Raw genomic sequence first — 23152 nt, 5'->3', positions numbered from 1 at the left:
CTAAGCAACTGCTTCGCTAATGTACTCTAAAATGCATCTATCTCCACAATAGGCAGGGGAAAAACTCAATCAAGTTTACAGCAACAATGGACTCTACACTTTCTGGCTGCCGACATCACTGAGTATCTGTATGTGGCTCAGCCATTTCCCAGCTCTCTTTCTCCCAGAACAATACCATTCGGCCCCTTGCCCGTCAACCTCAGTCAGGAAGAGAGGTAACCTTGCACAGTGCACGAAGCCCAACACAACCTGCTGGAGTGAGCTAGTCATTCTGGAGAGGAATGGTGTTGACTGCCGCTGTTCGCTCTGGAATCAGCTGAGCTTTGGCACAGTCAAGATGGACAATGACACCCCAGGCAAGGAGGTGACAGCTCCCCCAATCAGATCTGGTTTCTGGGACTGCAGATCCCCGTCTCCTTAGGGAATAGAGGGAGTGCTGGCAGGATTGAATGCTTTCCTGCTCCAGCATCTGTAAATTATGTTCTCACCTAAACCTGCGGTGAAATTTTCAGCTATCGTGGGAGGTGGGAGGCGTCAGGAAGGCTTCTCTGTGAGCCCTTCTGCTTGTGGAACATCACGTTGAGGGCTTCAGCACAGAGCAGAGTAGATTGATTGTCAAGGAAAATGCATGCACTTTCTTGAATCATGCCAGGGGAGAGGAGCCCCCCCGGGACAAGGCTGATGTGAGTGAAATGACCAGTGACTAAATTACACCTGCTTAGGATGGAGTCAAAAAAGCTCCTCCTATCCCATCATTCGGTTATATCAGCAAGTGCAGGCAATGGCATAAAATACAACCTAACACTTAAATTATTCATGTCTAGCAATTCCACATGGTCTGCACGTTCTCTTATGGAACTACATGTGTGTAAGTATGCTGAGCTGCCTGCCTGGACAGGCCAATCTGTATGAGGCCAGACAATGGGGCTGTGAGATGAGATGTGGGCCTTGCTCTGCTCATGCCTTGATTCCATGTGGTGGCGAGAGGAATGGGCAGGTGTTTTTTGACCTGAGTATCTGGGTGACCCACAATGAGGGGAGCAGGAACACAAAAGAAGAGATGTGAGAGTTTAAATCCCAAGCCTGTAATTCACGAATGTGGGCAAGGCTCCAAATTTTTCTGATCCTTTTAACAAATGGGGTGAGAGCAATCTCTTCAGGTAGAACCATGGCCCTCATGGGCAAAACGCGGGATTTCTTCAGTAACCAGACACATGGAAGTGTCCGTGTAAAGTCCTCTGCAAAATACAGAATTAGACATGGTTCAGCCTTGCAAATTCTTGCTTCTGCCATCATTCATTCATGGGGTAGTGAGACGACGTGAAAACCTGTAGGCACAGCAAAGCATCTGCGGGTGGGCGTGCAGCACAGCAACCTCTGGGTAGAAGCAAAGGCTTTGGAACCACCAGAATTTGGAGTCAGACCCCATCTCTACGAGTCTGGCCATTTTGAAAAGTGTGACCTCATAACTCAGATGTTCCTAACTTAAAACTCCCAGTTATGGGCGCCAACATTGTGCTTTTCTCAGTACCCATGTGCACCTATAGCAGTCACCAGCACTCTGGCAGCACCAATCTGGCTGCTGCAGGTCTCTCTAACTGCTCCTGCACATCACTCGAACCCAGGACCCAAGCCTTCAGCTTGAAGGCTTTCTAATAGCAGCACAAGTCACGGAATCGCCCATCGAGCTATTCTGACAACTGCATTTTCATGCGACTGGCTGGTATTACAATCTCGCATACTTGGGTTCATGATTTTTAAGATGTAATTTTTGGGCAGGAAGCCACAGACTTTTTTAAAAAAGATTTATTTGTATTGTAAAGCCAGATGTACACAGAGGAGACACAGAGAGGATCTTCCGTCCACTGATTCACTCCCCAAGTGACTGCAATGCCCGGTGCTGTGCCAATCCAAAGCCGGGAGCCAGGAACTTCCTCAGGTCTCCCACGCAGGTACAGGGTCCCAAGGCTTTAGGCCGTCCTCGACTGCTTTCCCAGGCCACAAGCATGGAGCTGGATGGGAAGTGGGGTTGCTGGGATTGGAACCAGTGCCCATACGGTATCCTGGGGCTTTCAAGGCGAGGACTTTAGCCACCAGGCCACCGCGCTGGGCCTGCCACAGACTTTCTTAAGCTCACCCCAAAGCCCTCAATCTCCTAGGGCATTCATTTCTTTAGGTGGAAAAGGCAGAGGGAGCTATGACATAACAGCCATGTTACAAGGAGCCATCATCACGTGCATGCCCGGGTGACCTGAAACTCCCAGCAGCTGTTCCAAGAACAAACTCAGCTCTGCTGAAAAGGGGAAGACTTGTTTTCATTTGCATTCTGCATTTCATTCTCCCTTAACAGGACAACCTTGACTGCAGTGTTTGTCTCTCAAGGATTTCAGTGGATAGTCTTTTCTGACTTGACTGCCTTCATTTCCTGGAGGGCCTCAGGTGTTGCTTGGGACACTGTGGCTGCTAGGCTGTCCTTTCCTTGCAAGTGCCGACGGCTATGTTTAGAACCGATTTAGGTGCAGGCCAGCAGTGAGGGGCTCCGGGAAGTCTCACGGCGAGCCCACAGCTGACTCCGTTGCACTGTTGTGAGGCAGTGACCAAGGTCTTGGCCGTGGTGGAGGAAATGAGAACGAGTTATTTAGACACCGGGAACACGGAGCTGTTTTACAGCTTGCCAGGGAGAAGGCTTTCAAAGGCGGGTCTAGTCTTTAGGCTCAGCATAATGAACTTCAATGTGAGAAAATTAAGTCATGTTTCAACTTGAGTCCCAAATCAACAGTCTCAGCAATATGAGAATATTCTGCAAATGGGAACTCACGAGGGCTACAGAGGAAAGATTCATGGTCTTCTTAATTAACTCGGAGGTGCTGCACAGAAGGGGAAAACGATAAATCAAGTAGATTACTGCCAGGGATCTGAATTTCCAAATGAAATAAGAGAGGTGTAGCGCCTGGAGTCATTTGGTAAATGTGTGTTGTGGGGGCAGAGGGGAGATCTCCAAGGTCATCTCTTGTGTTGTAATTTGCCACTTTGTGATTTAATTTCATACCCTGTGCAGGAAGTACTTGTCCTGCAGTCAGGTGTGGAAAGGCAGGAAGTAGACAGATGACTAAAATATGTAATGCGAAGGCAACACAATGCTTAGGTACACAAAACAGACTATTACTCATGTCTGTCTCCCTATCAGTGACAACCCAGACACTGTCCTCGAGTCACTGGCCCTGCGGAGCACAGCCATTGGAGTAGGAGCCTGTGTGATTTCAGGCAGTGGTAAGTGCTATGTGGAATCATGAAGCAGGGGTGGGCATGGACAGGGAGAGACAGCAGCCCAGCTAGCACTGGCCAGGTGAGTGACTGGCTGATCAGAGAGTGCTGGCCACAGGCATCAGGAAGTACCTGGTGGGACAAAGTATGTGCAAAGGTACTGGGTCCACGGATTACATGAGGATTAATTCAGGCTACAGCACTGTTGCTGGTGGTGAGATCACACACATATATACAACTGGAACAAAAAGAATATCAACCCACCTTCCATGGAAGCAGTAAGTGTAACAGCCATGGCTGAGAATTTTATATAGCTATTTAGAAGACCATAAAAGGTGGTTCCATGAAAAAAAAAATTAAATGCTTCAGAATTACTTGCAGAAAATAAACAGAAGGTCAGTGCACATGCAGCTAACTGCAGCATTTTTTATGAGGCTATGACTGACTACAACTTGGCAAAAATGAGTCCAACTGAAACAGCAAGTGTGAGAGTTGGGGAGCATCAGGTGGTGATTTGGAGTGGGTAGCAGTAAGGAGTTAGAAAGTTTTTGTCAAGCAGTTCACATTCAGGTAGAAGAAAAGCCCCCAGACTTAACTTCCATTGAAAAAGACCTCATTTAGTAGATTTTTATGTTAAGTGCTGAAAGATGGTTAGAATGGTGGCCTGGCGTAATGGCTCAATGGCTAGATCCTCACTTTGTAGGCGCTGGGATAACATATGGGTGCTGATTCGTGACCCGGCTGTTTTATTTCCTGTCCAGCTCCCTGCTTGTGGCCTGGGAAAGCACTCGAGGACGGCACAAAACCTTGGGACCCTGCACCCTCATGGGAGACCCGGAAGAGGCTCCAGGCTCCTGATTTTGGTTCAGCTTAGCTCCAGCCCTTGGCACCACTTGGGGAGTGATTCAGTGGATGGAAGATTTTTTTGTCCCTCCTTCTCTTGGTAAATATGCTCTGTCTTTACAATTGAAAAAATTAAATAATAAAAAAAAGATAGAAAGATTGCCTCCAAGTGTTAGTGTCCTCAATCCAACATCTGGGCCATCTCAAAGAGGGCCTCCCTGATGGTCTCTTCCCCTTGCCCAAGGAAAGCTTTCCTGTTTCCTGTCTGATCATGTTTTGGTATATATTACACATTGTGTTATCAGAATCAGGCAAGGAAGTGGAGGCCTAGATTTGTTCTTTATGAGGGCAACTCTTTGGAAAGCCAAACGTTGCCTTCTAAGAGCATCTACCTTGCTGGGACTCATCTCCACAGCATGTCCTTTGAGGTGTGCTGGAGTGGATGCAAAGTACTCATTTCTATTTCACTGAGGACTTCCTGGGATCTCAGTTGGAAGACTGAACTGAAAGGTTGTTTCACGTTGGCTGGGTTTTAAGGCAACATGGTCTGCATCCCTTCCCCATCCCTGTACAGCTCTCCAAGACTCACAGTCCTACCCTGAAACCGTGTAGCCCACTCACAGCCATGAACACATGGAGGACCCTCCCAGACACTTCTGGAAGATTCTCATAGTTCTTTCATTTCCAGTCTTTCCTTCCTGGCCATCAGCTCTTTTTTTCTCTGCATCTGTCCTTCTACCTTGTCCCCCCATTCCCCACCCCTTTCTGGAAGAGTTTTGTTTTGAGTTTTCCTGCTCAGCCTGGTGAAGCTGCTGGACTCTGCTTGGGATCCAGCCTTCTGCCCCCCAGGAAGGATGTCATCAACACGCAGTGAGAGCCATGTGACCACGGGGCTTACCACCCAAGCATCCTTTCTCTCAGGGACCATCTGTTGTTGAGAGCCTGAACGCTACTATCCCATACCTCTCTCCAGTTGTGTAGGGTAGTGCCAGCCCACTATTCCACAGGTTTTTAAACTGCCAGCCACACGGATGCTGAATGTAAGTATCTTTGAAAGCTCTCTCAATGCCTCTGGGCGGGAGACTCCTGGTTTCTCAATCATGTTCCTTGTCACTCAAGTTTCTGGAATAATCCATTCATTTTCCAATTCACTCATAACCAAATGCACCCATTTACTCAATAGACACTGAGCACCTGACATGCCAGACTCTACAGGTAGAGCTGGGGAACCAGAAAACCGTGGCACTTACTTCCTGTGGAGAACCGCTCTGGTTCTCCCTGAAGGCAAGGCTTCCTCTACTGGCCAGAGAGAGAAACATGGGCCTCCCAGGGAAGGACATCAAAGACTGACCTTCCACTCACATCACACTATGCCACTGGGATTGTTACAGCATGTACTCTACACGAGTGTCTTCCAAACTTCACAGGAAAACGTGTGTCTTGAAAAAGCTATACGTGGATTTCAAAAATCTTGTAACAAGCTACATTTCCATTTTAATTTCATCTTCCCCCCTCAAAGTTGAGGAGTACCCTGGTATACACTTAGTCATTAAATCCCCACAATAAGGAAGGCAATATTACAAGGAGACGGAGGCGCAGCCTTGCGGACCCATTCACCTGGTTCATGAGCAGCAGGCATGGTCCAGACCCAAATAAGTCCTGCTCCACCCTCTCACCCATCACACTGTCTTGTTTCTCAAGCCCAAAGAGGAGAGAAACAGATATGCACTGGTCATTCACGACAGGTCTGTGTCTGAGCAGGTGACTGGAAGTGGCTGGATGAGTGGCAGTGGAGAAGGTGGCCGGCTGAGCCTGTCCGGGGCTTTGCTCTTCTCTCCCATTTGATAAGACCACCACATTTTGCATTTGGAATCAGTGAGAATGGAAAGTTGTTCTCATTAAAGGACTTGAGGGTCCCTGGCTGGGAGAGAGCGGCAGGTTGAGGAGGTGAGTGGAAGTGACCCTGCTCCAGCGGCCCTTAGCTGGTACATGTAGGGCACAGGTCCTGTTGATTCTTCCTGAAGAAACACCCCGGGGCCAGGCACACAGGAGACACACATTCTCCCGCTTGGAGATGTCAAATGCACATTAGTGTACAGGAGGGTCAGATACATCTTGCAGTGAAGAATCCTATTTTATTTAACTTACAATCACCCAGACTTAATGGCTGCAGTACTCCTACTGTGTGTAAAGTGTTGTGTGAGTAAGTGCAAGAGAATGGTGAAGGCCCTTGGAATTGCTGTTCTACAAAATACATTTAATTTGCTGTTTCAGAACAATTACTAACCTAAAATAAAAATCAATTTTTGAGGTCAAGCCCACAGCTACTACACTAAGTACTGTGGAGACTAGTAGTTTAGTTACAGGAAAATACTAAATGCTCATTAATAAATAACAAGATTTTAATGTAACAAAGTTAAAGCTTATGCCTAGGCATGTGCAGTCTTTAAATCCTACACCAAATGCCATCTATAACTGAAGTTAACTTATAAACTATTTTAAAAATATATATTCTGTAGACAACACATTTAGAGGACATGTGCATTACTATCTCAGTTACCTGATTCTGAGGACTCACAAGCTATTTATAAGCTATTCACAAGACAGGTTCCTTAACCATTCACATGAGAATCCAGAACGCAGAAACACTCTGAGGTTTTTGCCCAAACACCTTTCCAAGGAGACCCTGCTTGCCCTCTCCTATGGACGTGCCGAGGGGCCTTCCCCATGCCAGCAGGGGCCTGCGACCAGTGCCTCCCATTCCACAGGAGCAATGTTGCACACATGCTCTGCTGCCTAGCTCTGTCTCAGCATTTTTACTTTGTGCAGGCTCCCACCAGTTCATCCTAGCAGCCTGCCAACCTCCAACTATTCAGGGCACAGCAGTTAATTCTGTGTTTTGTGTGTGTATGTGTATGTCTCCCCTGCATAACCATCCTATGCTATTTTCCAGCATTAGTCTTCCAAGTTCTCCTCTTACTTTTTCCAACAAGGAACGCGCCCTAACACTCCAGTAAGTCAGGCCATCCTGTGCTTAGATTCTGGGTCCTGAGAGTGGAGGGGGAGTTTGAAGCCAGGACCCTCCCTTCCCATACTCTATCATTCACTCATTCTCACTCCCAATCCTTCCCAATGGCTCGGTGGGGCTCTCCGAGGTTGCACGACACACACTATTGTAGCTGACACACACTATTGAAGGCAAGATCCAGCTAACTTCCATCAAACCTGTCCTTAGCTAGACCTGCTTTAAAGGGAATCAAAAAAATCTTTGATACTTGAAAATACTCAATATGTTGAACATGCATGTCTACAACAGTGCAGAGTAACAGAAAATGAACAAAATAAAGGCATCAATTTTTTTCTCAGTATTTTCTTTAAAAAAAAAATCACCTAAAGGATGGCTCCACTGTAAGGACTGAAGCCCTCTCCTCGGGGTAAGCAGGCTTATTACAAACAATGCTACATCTCAGTCACGCCAGGCCTACACGTCCAGCCACTGGAATTGGACAGATCGTGAGCAGAGACGTATTCTTTCTTTTCCTGATTCCACTGCTCAGCGGATTCAGAGCTTATTTTCTTCTGAGGTTAAAGAGGAAAAAACATTTTGTTCAAGTTTCTGTTTTCAAAAATACTACCCTTTTCTACTCTGTTTGGCAGCCTGCTCTCATGCTAACTTTCTGGTATTCCCTAATCCTAGGATTCTTTCCTTGGGCCTATACTGGCTTCACCCTAACTTGGAAATATATGATGGTCCCCTAAGGCTCCCTTCCACTTGCAGGGTTCCCTTCCTTGGCCCCCTCCATTTACTAGGTATCTATTTACCTCCCTCTCACACAAGTTGTATTCTGAGTACAGTGACATGCATGAGGCCCTGCTTAGGAGTCCCACACGTGACCTGCGCTGTAAGGAATGCGGGCGGCCTTCCATACACAGTTCTTCATGTAAAAACCATTAGGGATCCTACCAGCAGATGTGCTCAGGTGAATTCTCCACCTGCACAGACTCTAAATGCACTGAGGCGTCTGGTTCTTGATCCAACTCCCAGTTCACAGCAAGTACACAGTAGAAAGCAGCTTGAGTTGGTAACTGAGAAAAAATCCAAAATGAGGCACAATCTGTGACACAGCTAGCCTCTCTCTCACCCGAGTCACTTTCAATGACAAACTGCCAGACTGAAGGAGACCCAAGAGACAGGTCATCCAGGTGCCCACAGAGAGGTCTGGCCTAGACACTGGCATAAAGGCAGCAGCTATGAAGGACACATTTGGACCATCAGGGCAGCATGTGTGGGGATGTGAATCTGATATGAATATTTGATTTAGATTCCAATGTACTGAAGTGAAGATGTTTCAGCCGGGAAATAGGGGTAAGTCCAGTGGGATTCGTGTTCCAGTCCAGCTGGGGCAGTGACTACAGACGAGGGCAGAATCGCATGCAATGGCTCATTACTCCTGTCAGTTACAGTCTTAGCTCAGCTCCCACATACCCGGCATTTGCAGTCTGAGAAGATGTGGACAAGAAGCACTGAGTCACCCTGGACTTGCTTAGGCAGAGTGACAGAGCCCTTAGGAGATCATCCACAGAAGAGATGCTGGAAGGTCCCGGGCAGCGGAAGGAGCCCAAGCTGCAAGTTCGGACACTCCAGGGAGCTGATTTCCCACATCAGGGGCAGATGCTCTGGAGAGTAGGGCTGTGATTGCATGGGAACCATGTCTTAGCCCCTTGCACATTGCATCAGACACCAAAGGGTTCTAAGGAGTTGCTTAGGGTTTTCATCCTCCCACATGTGTTATCCCATCATTCCACTCCTGAGATCCCTGAAAACACGGGGGCCTGGGCCTCTGCCTTGCCTCTCAGTGGAGCTGGCCACGGCTTGACACGGCTCTTCTCATCCCCAGTTAGGGTGCACGCGGTGAGGGATCTATGTTCACTTATACATACACCAGGAGGCTAAAGAAACCAAGTTCCGTACGCATCGCAATGAAAAAGTCAGGATCTATGACTGCAGAAGGGCAGCTGTGAAAAGCCTCGCCCAGTTCTGGGGTAAACATTATGCGCACATATTTTTACAAAATGATTTGAGAATATGTGTTGAAGTGTTACCAGCAGTGATATCTGGGTGGCAGGACCATGTTGTTTTATTTTTTTTCCCACATTTTTGTCTGACTGTATATTCTAATTTTCTACAATGCTGGTATACAGCTGTAATAATAAATGCTTGCTTTAAACATGACTCACTTACTCCGTGAAGACTCCTCCAAGAAAGTCCCTGCCCACGGCTCACACTCTGACTCCACAGGGTTCCAGTACATATCACTGCAGAGTTTATGCTCAACTTGCTAGAAGTTCTCTGGTGGGCTTTTCTGTGTGTAGATGGGTGGGTGGGTGGGTGGGTGAAGGGCCTTGACACTTCTCTAACAGCCCTGAGCCATGCCAAACAGAATGGACTTGTAACTATAGCAAGTGTCACAGACAGACACTTGCTCTTAATGCAGCTGTCATCTATTTTAAATTTTACTCATTTGTATTTATCTATTTGTAAAGGCAGAGAGAGAGAGAGAGATATCAAACTTTCAGCTACTAGGTCACTCCCCAAATGCCCACACTAACCAGTGCTACGCAGGCTCAAAGCCGAGGACCATGAACTCAAGCTGGTCTCCTGTGTGGCTGGCTGGCAGGGAACCAAGTAACTATGCCAGTCTCTGCTACCTCCAAGGTTGCATAGTAGTAAGCAGCTTGATTGGAACCAGGGCTGGGACTAGATTCAAGGCACTTCAATATGGGAATGTGGGCCTGTGCCCAGCATCCACCTTGACCAGCAATGTAAAGACCAAAAGCTTCTGAGACTCCGATTAGAACAAGCTTTAGTATTCTTATAGGTCTGTCAATATATGGAGGACACATTTTATCCAAACAGAACCGTCATATCATTCAAAGTTCAATAATACGACTAACTCTATAAGACTATTTATGTCATTCTCCAATATAGTAAACTACAGAGATTCATTCACAGAACTCCGAAGACTTTTTCTTAACCGTGGTTAACTGCTGCAAACAGCTCAAGTTGTGTGGGAGAGCCAAGTAAGTACACATTTGTGTGTGCAGCCGGTGGGAGTCTGAATGCACCCTTTCTAACGTATGTTAAACATCATGGGGAACAGAATGCAGAGTTTTCTCACGCTTTTTGGGAAGGTCTGATATGCAGGAAGTCCAGGGAGATACATGAATTGACGTTTATGCTATTAAATCCTTGTAAGGACATGTTTCACGTAAGAGCTTGAAACCGAGCACAGGCGACTCCATTCACAACCCTATCTGGGCAAGAATTAACTGGGTGTTCTAACGAGGCTCGAAAACGAAAACAGGACAGATAATTCATTCCCGGCTTTCCAATTCAGACTCCGAACACACCCTCGGGTACCAGGGGACCCCCATCACTCCTTGCCCACCGTGAGAGGGACAGTCGGGGAAATTCACCCCCTGAATTATGACTGGAGTGTTTTTCCTTCTCATTAAAAATTAGGTTTGCTTTCACTTTGTCTTTTTTTTTTCCCCCCTTCACATTCAGGGCATGTGTTTTCTTAACCCAAGTCGATTTCAGGTTCTCTCCAAAAATGACTGTCTCCTTAATGAGCAGGGCTGGCTGAAACACTAAGTTCTCTTTTAGACCCGATAGATCAACTGCTCCAAGGTTGGGCTCACACGGTTCATTTTAAGTGAAAACTCATGTTCACGCTACGCCAGTGGGGCCCACTGCTGAGAAGGTTTGCACTAAAAGATGAGCTGCCGCAAAATAACTTTCTGATATTAAATTATTTCAATTTGCTACATTCTGATATTCCAACCGTGTTCTGGGCTCATAAAGCACCTCTTCACCCCAGGATTTAAAAGGCTCACTACCACCTAAAGCCATTAATTTTCCAAACTGCCCTATGAAGTCGCAAGAGCATATTCCACCTCTACATACAAAACACTTCCAGAATGAGCTTATAAATCAGTCGTGTTTCAGCCACATGCACAGAGAACGGCAATTCTACCTCTCCCTGGCAGGGAAACCAGAAAATTCCACACAGAGGCTGCTTGGAAATCATCTCATGCAAGCCAGCACCCTTGAGTTTGGAAACTCAGCTTGTTTTTCCACTAAGTTCAAAAGATACCATCCAAACAACAACAACAAACAAACAACAACAAAAAAACCAAAGCGACGGGACGGGCAGGTGAGGCAGCAACCAGTTCCGAAAATGGCTTACCTATTGATGTAACTGAGGGCGACATAGGTTGGCTGCTGTAGTTCTTGTTTTTCTAAAACACGTGGATCGGTATCTGCAAGAAAAACAAAAATCAAGAATTTTTTCCCCCCAGGTTTTGTTTTGGAATATATAGGACTATCTGATATCAAGTGGCAGAGGCTAAACAGAGAAAGAGATGGATTTCGTGAGCCTCTTTTCAGAGAAAACCCGGCCGGCACAGCACAATCATTTGTTCATTCATTCACAGAGAACAAGATATTGCATTATGTATTAAGGGCATTCCAAACATCAACAGTGATAAAATGCCCATCTGTCACACAAACTCCTGCACAATCCCCCTCGTAAATATTGGTTTTCACTGCTTGCAGTTACAATGTTGGTATGGTTTTCGGTGGTTAATCGGCCTAAGAAAGAAAGTCTCTGTTAATTATGCTCACTTCAATGCTGGAACAAATTAGTTTCCATTGGAAGGCTCCATCAATCTGAAAGTCTACTGAGTATTGTTCCTGTCCACTGAGCACTTTGCAGTGCTCCGATTCATATTCTGCAGGGCAGCCTCCTGTCTCTCTCAGTGGAGAATGAGTCCATTATACCTCTTCTAGACTCTCCCCACAACCTTTCAGGAGTCAACAAGGCCCACATTTGCAAGAGAGACTGTCCTCCTCTAAGGGACCGACCCCAATGCTACAACGATGCCCTGGAGTAGCGAGTCCCCTGGCACAGTGCCACACCATCCTTTTCCCAGCCTCGACACAGGTCTTCAAGGTGCTCGCAGAAATGACTGAGTGTGTTCAGAAACAAACAAGCCCAAAAACTTTTTAAAAAGGATCCAAGGGCAGGAGAGGGAGTGCACGTTCAGTCATTTCACACAGATCCCTTTTCGTTGCTGCCTTGTTTAAAAGCGTTTCATTACGAGAAGTCTCCCAGCTGCACTTGGAGACAGACCCCCCTTCTTTGATGTAGCGACAGGTGCGGGTTCCAAGCACCTCGGCACAGGAAGCGTTTACTGCACACAGGACATGTAGGAGACACGCACTGACTCCTGAGTACGTTAACAGGTGTCGGGGGAAGGGGAGCGATGCAGCGGGCAGAGACACCTGGGTGGCAAACACGGCCACCTGAAAGTCCATTTTCCAAAGCTCTCAACTCCCAGACTCCAACTGGACAGCAGTATCAGCCTGCCGCTCGGCGTTCAGTTATCTCATGTTCTGTGTATCGTGAACATTCACTCCAGGGACACACCATTCAGACATTCTGCTTCCTGGGCCTCTAGCACTGCGGGTACAGGAAAGCCAAACATTAAGACAAGAGACAGAGTAGGGGAGCACATAAAAGCGGCAAGAGGTAAGAGGCCTGCGGATATCTCAGTATCATCTTCCACTTTTGTGTTTTCTTTATTCCTGACACCTACTGGAAAACCTCATACCATTCCCACCAACCGCCTTCTAAAGGCTACTTTGTTCTCAAGTTACATGATTAATAAAATCCCACAAGGAAGGACTTCTCCAGGCTGTTCTGCATCTTACTCTTCCTTCGCTATTATATGCATTTGTGCACATACACACGACCCTCCCTGCATACACAAATGTCTATCATGTTCTTCATTAGGCTCTGCAGTCTCTGTGGGAAGGGGGGAAGAAAGTAACTTATACCAAGTCCCACAGCCCTCTAGTGCCCGTCCTGAAGGCCTGACCCACGGCATTCACACCAACCACATATTGTCACCTTGCGTCTCCAAGGCTCACGGGTGCTCAGCCTCTGTTTGCAAGGTAAGGTTTATGCAGTTCTCTTATTTTGTCTCATGATGGATGCTGGATGAACGCTCACATATCTTGCAAATGGACTTCTTACTGCCCCCATCCATGCCAGAACTAAACACAAAACAAGCCCAGAAATAATTTCACTGCAACGTGGGGGGGATTTGGCTTTTTCTAGAATGAGCACTCTGGTAACCACCAAGACAGCAAGGCTGCTGGACACGTATCAGCCTAACCCTCTCCTTTTTTTCAAGTTAAATGTTTTCTCAGGCAACCCTTGAAACACCTCTTGGCGCTTTGTACTCAAAATAAGGTACTGTATGTGATGTCTGCAGATAGGGGGAGGCCCGCACAGTGGGGCGTAGCATCAGCTGCTGAGTGCGAGCAAGCACCAACTAACTCTATCACCCGCTGGCTAGCTGCCTGTGCTCAGCATGACTTGCCACATCACAGACCTCACAACACTGTTGAGCTTCCAGTGTGACATATCCACAGTTGCTTTGATAGCTGCCCCCTCTCTGAAACAAGCAGCTGATGCCAAAACCTCTTGAAAGGAAACGGGGTAGAGACCAAAAGGGATGGGGGTGGGGGTTGCAGCTGGGCTCTTTGGCTTTCCTTGGGGGGCACCGCTTAGTGATGCACTCCTCTGCAGGATGACAACACGGGGGGGGGAGGGCAGGTGAGTGAACACTACCCCCTGGAATGCTTGCATATGGAGGAGTTGCTGCTGCAAGGCCTAGGAGATGAAATGGGCAGAGCTGCTGCCATTCCCATGTAAACCCAGGGCTTATTCGTCTGAGACTTCAACAAAGCAGTGCAAATGATCCAAGGTATAAGCTTCAGCGCATGCTCTGTGGGACAGAAACCTCCACGGTCTCAAAGCTGCAGGACGCTCTACGAGCCAGCAGTTGGGCCATTTCTGGAAACTGGCTTGTCTGCCACACCTACCAACACTCCACCATTTGCATACCATTAAACAGGGACAGCCAGGTTAACCTCAGGTGCTCCAGGCCGCCAGGGGAGAGCCAAACCCAGGCACAACAGGGAGGAGGTCACTGTCACCTGCCTCAGCTCATCGTTTGCACACTCACAAATCTGAAGCTGAGCAAAAACGGAAAACCGTCCAGTACTAAGAGGTACTGGAAGATTCTCTGAGTAAATAGCTCACACCACATTCTGTCAGAGCACAGCACCCTCACAGCAGCCTGCAAGGGCTCTGTAAGAGGAATTACCACACAGCCCGACATGGGCACAGAGTAGAAGCCACCTGCAGCTCAGATGTCCAGGTGCTGCCTGGGTTTTATAGCCTCGACAAAGCTGCAAAGGGGCCTGTCACAGCAGAGTTTCCCATGCTTCTCAAGTGACAGGAAAAATGCAAGGCAGACGGCAGCCACAAGGACGAGAGAGTACGTGGGCTGTCCTCACTGGGAACTGCAAGTGCAACACAAACAAGGCACAGCCCACCCCACAGACCCCCTCGCTGGGTCCCTAGGATCTATGTTCATCTGCTTTTCCGTCTCTGGCACTGGAGCCAACGGCCTCAAACTGTTTGCCATTTGGGACATTGCTAACAAAGAGCCTTCTGTGGTGCCATCTTTGGGCCTATGTGAAAATGCACGGTTACAGGCTAGGTCAGCTGAGGAGAATTAATACACTCCTGAGCATAGACCATGCTCTTTTTGTGCTCCTCTACCCTACCGAGTTGATATCTTTGGAACTTCTCAGGACTTTGAGTTAGAAGCCAGCGGCACTGCCTGGCAGCCACTCTAGTGACACTTCTATGGTGACGACCTATTTACTGGTTGGAAAGCAGCTCAGCGAGGCGGTTTTCAAACTCTTCCCTGAATGCCAGAGTCTTTTCTCAGAGTGTAGCCACCAGTGGGAGGCCCGAGGAAGTGTGGTGTTGGGGGAGGCACTGGAAGATCTGTAGTTATGAGAGACCAATGAGAAGCCAACAGCCTCTTGGTCGGAGGAGTGACTGGAAAATCCAGGCTGGGTTCACCACTTCTCTTTGGAATCACTGAGCAATAATTAATGGGTGCAGTCTGTAAAGCCACCGAACTTTTTTTTCCCGTAAGATTTGTTTTTCATTTATTTGAAAGACAAAATTACACAGAGAGAGGAGAGGCAGAGAAAGAATATCTTCCATCCACTGGTTCACTCCTTCAGCTGGCTGCAATAATCAGGCTTGGGCCAGACAAAAGCCAGGGCTACATTTGGGTCTTCCACATGGCCGCAAGAGCCTAACTACTTGAGCCAGCCTCCACTGCCTGCAGTGAGCTGGATCACAAGTCAAGCAGGTGAGTGTGGAACAGCTGTTGCAGGCAGAGGTTTAACTTGCCACAACACCAACCCTGCTATCCACAATGCCATGGGCTGCCTGTGCCCAAGAAGAGCCATCACCTGGGCACAGCCTCTTCCTCTCCAAGCTTTCCTGATGGGAGGACGTGTCTCCAATCCTCTTCCTCTCCTCAGCTCTCGCCCAGTGCTTGCCATGTAGAGGATTAAACAAACACACAAACTGACCTCAAGATAAGTAGAGGAGCCTTTTGGTTATAGGTGGTAAGGCATTTGTTTCCTTCAACATCTAAGGCCCCAGTGAAGTGGCCTAGTGGTGAGAGGGCAGGGCTCAGAGTTGAAACCCAGAGGACTGAACTGGACATGTGTCCACTCCATGGGTCCCAGGAACCCTGGCAGTCAGTTGGGAGGATTCTGATGCAACTGAGTGGGTACAGAGGAAAAAGCTGCTGGGTGCTGACATCTGGCACTTCCCTAATGCAGCGCTGCTCCTCCAGTTGTCTCCTGGCCCACAAGCTTCATCTGTGCCTCTAGACACAGCCTCCTGTGAGCTTTTCATTGTCCTGGTCTTCAATAGGAGCCGAGGACAGCCAAGAATGATGACTGGATGCTGCAGGGAAAGATTTGAACACAAACAAATCCCAAAACGATGGAGGGACGCAGGCGGGGAGAAGGCAGTCAGATAGGAGCAAAGCACCAATAAATCAGGTCTTCCTGCAAACTCATTCCTGGCAGGGCTGGGTCCAAATCCTAAGTTGGGCGAAGCCAGTGTTGTCAGCAGTGGCTGGGCTGCCGACATGCTGAGCCACCTCACAGGCGTTACACAGTTGCAACTCAGAACTGACACCCCACAGGCCATCTTCATTCCATCTGTGAAGGCCCAGCACCCTTCTCCCACTCCACTTTGTAGACTGAATTTTCTGAAGCAACAATTTACGAAGATGAAATTTTACTTCATGGCTAATTGACTTCAGATGCTGAAATAAATATTTCTTGTTGACAATGCGTTTTTTTAAAAAAGGTTGCCCTATGATTCCATGTAAACCAGCTTTCTGAATAGATTAGCTTTTCCTGAGTTTACAGATACTTTATTTGAAACTTTCCCAAGTCCTAATTTCCAAACCAGGGAAGTCAGGGTAGAGCAGTGAGATTTTTGCCTCCCCAACTTCAATGTGAAATCCAGATTCAGTTAAGTGCTGCCATAAACTTTTACATATTTAGCTCATAAAGTCAGGGACACTGTGTGGCAGGAACACCATCTACTAAAGAAAAAAAAATCTGTTCATATTGGTGGCCACAAGTGAATGAGCAAACATTCTTCAACCAACAACTGATTAGCCAACAAGGCATGCTGGGGTCATGTGGCTGGCAAGGCTAAAGGGTTATAGTCATCAGAAATACGCAGGTCTGGCTTGCATACTTTCTCATTTTTCACCCATCCATCAAATGTCTGCTCATTGCTAACTCATTTTTTGTTTTCAAAATACTTGGGTACTGAAATCCTTAAATCCCTCTTTCCATGGAGATTTTGGAGTATCCTGTTTGAATATAGATGACCCTATCAGTCAGTCATCCTCAGTGGCGAGGAGGTGTCACTCGTGATAAAAGAGCCTGTTACAGACCTTCATGGCTGCCAGGTATGCTCGGGAATACAGCATCTGGAATCTTGGGGTGCTGGACCAAAGGCCAATCTGAACTTTGAACAATTCCTTTCAAATCCACATCCATGTGTGTGCAAATACACAACACACACAAAGTTAGCTTTCCCCCAAAATGAACCTCATGATGGGTCCCAGCAGCAGGAAACACGACAACTGACCACAGAGCGGCATCTTTGTCACCCCTGCCTGGGGCTGGAGGCTACAGGCAGGTGTCTGGCTGTAAAATGGCTGCTGCTGAGTGAGGCTAAGCGGCAAGATTAAAGGCAAGATGACACAAGGATCTTGATTTATTCTGAATTTATGGAGAGGAGACCTTCCTCCTCTTTAGCCTTATGCTGTCCTAGGACATCCCAGCTGTCCTCCGGGCTTCAGCCACGGCCACTTCAACAACACCTCACAGTGGACCTTTGTAAACCTGTCTTGCCACTCCCACAGTCATGGAAGCTCCTTAGGGAATCCAGTCGCAGAGGCAACAAGTCCTCAAGGCCAGGGCTCTGTCAATAACTGCTGTTCAGGAAGCGGAGTGACCAAGTACACACCCAGGATGTGTGGTGAGAACAGTCTCACCGAGGCAAGCACCTGGCTTGGGCAGTGCCATGCAGGAGAGCTGGTGGACAGAAGAGAACAGATTGGGAATAAATGATGACACCCCCATGGCTGACAGCATCAAGAAGTGCATATATGAGAGCATTTGGTCCAACGCACCTGCTCTGAACTGGGGGGAGCAAACATCTCAACAACTGGGGCGTGGAAACTAGGGAAGGCTTCACAGAGGATATGGGAGCTGCGCCAGACGCTGGAGGGACTAAGTATGAACAGTCACTTGGGGGATAGGCAGAAACTCCTCTTGCACAGTTAGGCTTGAGGCAGCCAGGACAGGGGTCAGGTTTCTTCAGCCAGCACTCAACAAGGAGGCTTTGGGAGAGTGGTTCTTGGCCAGACCCTAAGGACATGTGGCAATGTCTGCAGAGAACCGGAGGGAGGAGGCTGTGCCACCTGTAAGCAGGCTGCTGAGCGTCTCAGCATACACACACAGGAAGGTGGCACCCAGATTATCTGGTCTGCAGCACCCATGTGCCAAGGCCTTAGACCTGCATGGCTGTCATGAGATGTGACTCCCAGATGACTGTTTCTGCTGTGTGTGTGTGTGTGTTCTCAATCAGGAGGCCAGAAGGCTGGTTGCAGGAAGCAGCAAAAGCACTACAGCTTATTTGGATCTAGGGAAAAGCCTGGCTTTCGTAACCAAGATGGAGAAACTGAGTTCCTTTCAAAACGAGAAATCACAAAATCCTAAATACTCACTGTGTGCCTGTCGCTCAGAGGAAATGAAGGCAGAAATGCACAGGGGAGTAAGACTGAGAAACACAACATGTGGCAATACAGAACACACAACCTGCTCCGAGACAAAACCAGAAAGGGCAACTGCTCTACAGGAACACTGATGAGAGGCTTACACATTCTGTAGTAGCAAGCAAAAGGTGAGTGTGAAGGGAACAGGGAGTAAGCAGGTGAGCATGAAAGAACAGGACCTGGCAACTGGTCCTGTGGGGATGGAATGCTGTTTTCCCCAGCAGTCTTGGCATGCACTCCAGGAACTCTGGCTTAACCCTACAGGGAATGCAGACACAGAAGGTAGACACTGGCGAGGATGACGCTTTAGAAAAAAATATCACAGGGAAAGAACCGGGTTATGGAAACTAAGGCTTTGGAAAAAGTAGACATGGAAATACAAGATACTTCCCGCGTGATGCAGCCAAGAGTCTCATCACTCAATCCAAAGATGTAACAAGAAAGCACAGAGGTTTTGTACCTGAAGACGAGCTCTGCTCCTGACACACAAGAAGACGTTTTGCAGGTTTGAGAAGCATGGACCCACAGAAGGGATACGTTACAGACCCACGACCCAGATAGGACAAGTAAAGCAGAAGGGTCCCATCTGACATCACGCAGCTGACAGCAGCACAACAGCACTTGACAGGAGAACACTCCCTAAACATCTGGTCATTCTATTACTCAGCCATGCACCTGCCGGGCACCGCACCTCAAGGATCCTGGCAGTGGTACAGGCCAGTCAGAGGACACACTGCATTTGAAATGAAGCCAGTGGCGAGCTGCATGAAAGACGTATTGATTGGAAACAGGGGAAGAAGAGAGCCAGAGTCCATGTAACTGTCCCTCTCGGTGGGGTCCATTCCCACTTCCTGCTGCTTCTATGCAACTGCACACACATATGCGCCAGCCTTGGTCCACCCAAGCCGTGGGAGTTCTTGCAGTCTCCATGCTTTTCATCTGTAAGATGTTGGTGGAGACAATCTTCCATCCTTGGGTCGCAAGGAGGATTGAATCAGAAATGTGTTGGGTGTAGTTGTTCAGTTCTTTCATCCCTACAGTGTCTGGAAATTGCCATCTGTGCCATAAGGACTATCTCTTACAGTCAGTGGAATAACGATGCATGGAGAAGCTAATAACTCGATTTGCTCACGTAAGCACAGCAGGGACTGCTGGGTGCTGCCTAGGAAGCACGGTCTCCTGGCCCCTCTAGATTGCTCAGGAACATGGCTGCCTGGCACAGAGAACACTTTGAGCCAGCACACCTTGAGCCAGGTGCAACCATGTGACTTGGTCCTGGCCAGCAGGAGAGAAGGCTTTGGGGCAATGTCCTCATGAAGCCCTAGACAACTGTTGGACCACCCATCTGCAGACACGCTGCGAGGGAGTTAGCCACCGTTATTGGAAGATTCTAGGTCACACAAAATCAAGCTGAACCTTAGACAGAATAACCAGAACATTCATTTGGTTAGGCTCAAAACTCTCACATTTCATGCTTTGACTGATTATTTCTTATTGTTTCTGAAAACAAACATTCTTTTTAATATGAATCATTCCGTGTTTATGAGATGTGCCATGCAATCACTCCAGCATGACCAAGGCACCTGTGACAAATCTACACCAGAACTGTCAGAGAACAGGAGAAAGCAGAGAGAGGGTTGCTGTCAGACTTTCTCCAGAGGAAGTTGCTTATTAGTGGGCAATAATGAAGCAAATCACACATGCAGATTACTTCTAGTTGTGAACAATGCAGCCAGCGGTAACCTTTGAGGCTGCCAGGATCTCTTCAAGCAGGCAATTAAAATGAAAAATTAGAGTGCGCGCAACTTCCTCACTCCAGCATCTCATGCTATACTGCCACCTACCAACAGCAACACAGGAGCGGGGTCCCCCCTGAATATTTATTAGTGTGTAGATCTGTTCCCATTTGTTCCTCCGACCCATCCCACCCCCACCTGCCTGAAGAGTCATTTTACTTGAAGCCTGTGCATCCAGTGACATCTCTCCCTTCCCCTGACTCTAAAACAAGGAATTTTAGAGCGGCAAAAACTGACAGAGGAGAAAGCCACAGCGTCGTCAAGACGGAAACACTACATGGTGCTTATGCTCAGTAAGAACTGTGCTCATCCTCAGGCACCTCGGTGTATGTCACGGACCGAGGGCCAAACACCCACGTGCTCCCCGCGCCCCTGCAAGGCTCCCAGGCTCCAGCCGATCCAGGAGATGTGGACTTTCCCCGGTCTGTATGAAGAATGCCACCTATTTGCTGCTACTGACATGTATGTGCCTGTTCTGGGACTGAAGCACCTGGGTGAACTTGAAAGATCTATTTATTTGAAAGTCAAACTTCCACAGTGGAAGGGAAAGAAAAGGAAGAGGGAAGGTGGGGAGGAGGGGGGAGGGAGAGGGAGAAAGAAAAGAGAGAGGCGGGGGGACCTTCCATCTGCTGGGTGACTCTCCAAATGGCCGCAATGGCCAGGGCTGCAACAGGTCAAAGCCAGGAGCTCATGCCAGTTCTGTGTGAGTGCAGGGGTTCAGGGACTTGGGCTTATCTTCTGCTGCTTTTCCCAGGTGCCTTAGCAGGGAGCTGGACCACAGGTAACACCTGGGACATGCAGCGGTGCCTTTTTGGAGTGTCAGCATTGCAGCTAGGGACTTTACCCACTGTGCCACAATGCCGCTCCAATCTGGGAGCTCAGAGTGGTGGCAGAGATGCTACAGAGCGAGCTGCCTGGACAGCCCCAAAGGGGCAGATTCCTGTTCTCAGGCTGAGAAGAGAGCCCTCTTTGCTGGAGGCCTATCCCTGTGGCTCATGGCTCCCACCAATAACAATGCATCATTTGCCTTCATTCTTATTTCTTAGATCAAGGAACTAAATCCCAGAAACCATCAAAACTATTAGAGGAAAACACAGGAAGCACTCCACAAGATAGAGATGTAGGCAAAGGCTTCTAGAAGAGTCAGCAAAAGCACAGTCAAAGCCAAAATAAATAAATGGGACTACACCAAACTAAGAAGCTCCTACACAGGAAAGGAAACAATCAACACAACAAAGAAGCAAACAGAATGGGAGAAAATCTTGGCACACTACATGGTAAGGGACTAATATCCAGGATTTACAAGCAGCCCCAGAAATAGCAGAACAAACCCATTAAGAAATTGTCAAAGGAGGGTCTGGCATGGTAGCCTAGCGGCTGAAATCCTTGCCTTGCATGTACCGGGATCCTATATGAGTGCTGGTTCTAAACCTGGCAGCTCCACTTCCCATCCAGCTCCCTGCTTGTGGCCTGGGAAAGCAGTCGAGGACGGCCCAAAGCCTTGGGACCCTGCACCCACATGGGACACCAGAAGGAGGTTCCTGGCTTTGGATCGGCATAGCTCCGGCCGTTGCGGCCATTTGGGGAGTGAAATCAGACAGAAGATCTTTCTCAGTCTCTCCTCCTCTCTGTGTATCTGACTTTCCAATAAAAACAAGTCTTAAAAAAAAAAAAGAAATTGGCAAAGGAAATAAGCAGGCATTTTTCAAAAGAACAAATTCAAATGGCTAACAGACATGAAAAGATGCTCAGGCTCCCTAGCTATTAGGAAAATGCAGATAAAAACCACATTGAGGCTTCTACCTAACTCCAATAACAATGGTCTATGTAGAGGTCAACTAACAAATGCTGGTGAGGATGTGGGGCTAAGGTACCCTAATCCACTGTTGGTAGAAGTGTAGACTAGTTGTAACCACTATGGAAGTCAGTATGGAGAGACCTCAGAAAACTAAGACTTGATCTACTAAATGACCCAGCTATACCACTCCTGGGAACATATCTAAGTGAAATGAAATCTGCATACAAGAAAGTGACCCGCAACCCTATTTTATAGCAGCACAATCTGCAGTAATGAAGACATGGAAACAACCTAGATGCCCATTAACAGTTGATTGGATAAATAGACTGTGGACTACTAGACAGCCATAAAAAGGAATAAAACAGAATGGTCCCAAATGGAGATTATGCTTAGTGAAATAAGCCAGTCCCAAAAGGACAAATGTTTTCTGATTAGGTAGCCTTCATCAAAAGCACAAAATATAAAGGAAATGAAATGTACACATATATTCTCATAAATGAACTGTATAATGGAGACTACCATATTGGGAAGTAAAGATACATTACAGTAGGTGTTACTACAACCACATAAAAGGTGGACTCAGAAACAGTCGACTATGACTTGGCAGTATACTAGGTGTTCTACCTTTGCCTATACCTATAATGCCATGAGACACACCGAAGAAGGTTAAACTTGTAACCGTTCCTAAAGGACTATCCTATTGGATAGCAGAGAAAGGGCAGGAGGGGAGGGGAGACGGGGAGAGAGGAATCCCTATACCTACAAAACTGGCATGCGAAATAATAATCATAAATAAAAAATAAAGGCCTAAAACCAAAACAAAACAAAGGCCTAGTGTTGGGAGTAGGGTTGGAGATCAGTGAGATGATCTATCCACTGATTCACTCCCCAAACACCCATGACAGCAGAGGCTGGGCCAGGCTGAAGCCTGAACTCCACTTGAGTCTCCCACACAGATGGCCAAAACCTAAGCGCTTGGGCCATTGTCCACTGCTGTCTAGGCTGCATTTAACATGGGGCTTCATCAGAAGCCAAGAGTAACTGCAGTTCATCGGGCACTCCAAAGGGCATGTGGGCATTCTCGCCTTCAGCCATTTCTGACCCGCATTCCTCGCTCTCATTTCACCCCAGAACC

The 23152-nt window shown here is 47.7% G+C and overlaps 1 protein-coding gene across 2 annotated transcripts in view; it reads right to left on the bottom strand.

Annotated features, from left to right (window-relative positions):
• The window catches only part of JAZF1 (JAZF zinc finger 1), a 272664-nt gene that overhangs the window by 109499 nt on the left and 140013 nt on the right, over positions 1–23152 (bottom strand). For both annotated transcript variants that reach the window (XM_058677982.1, XM_004582412.4), the window contains exon 3: positions 11358–11430. In XM_058677982.1, coding sequence (XP_058533965.1) covers positions 11358–11430 — 73 coding nt within the window. The remainder of the gene's footprint in view (positions 1–11357; positions 11431–23152) is intronic.

The sequence above is a fragment of the Ochotona princeps genome, chromosome 20 (genome assembly GCF_030435755.1).
Source record: "Ochotona princeps isolate mOchPri1 chromosome 20, mOchPri1.hap1, whole genome shotgun sequence".
Lineage (NCBI taxonomy): Eukaryota > Metazoa > Chordata > Mammalia > Lagomorpha > Ochotonidae > Ochotona > Ochotona princeps.
This window is presented reverse-complemented; position numbering and strand designations above follow the sequence as displayed.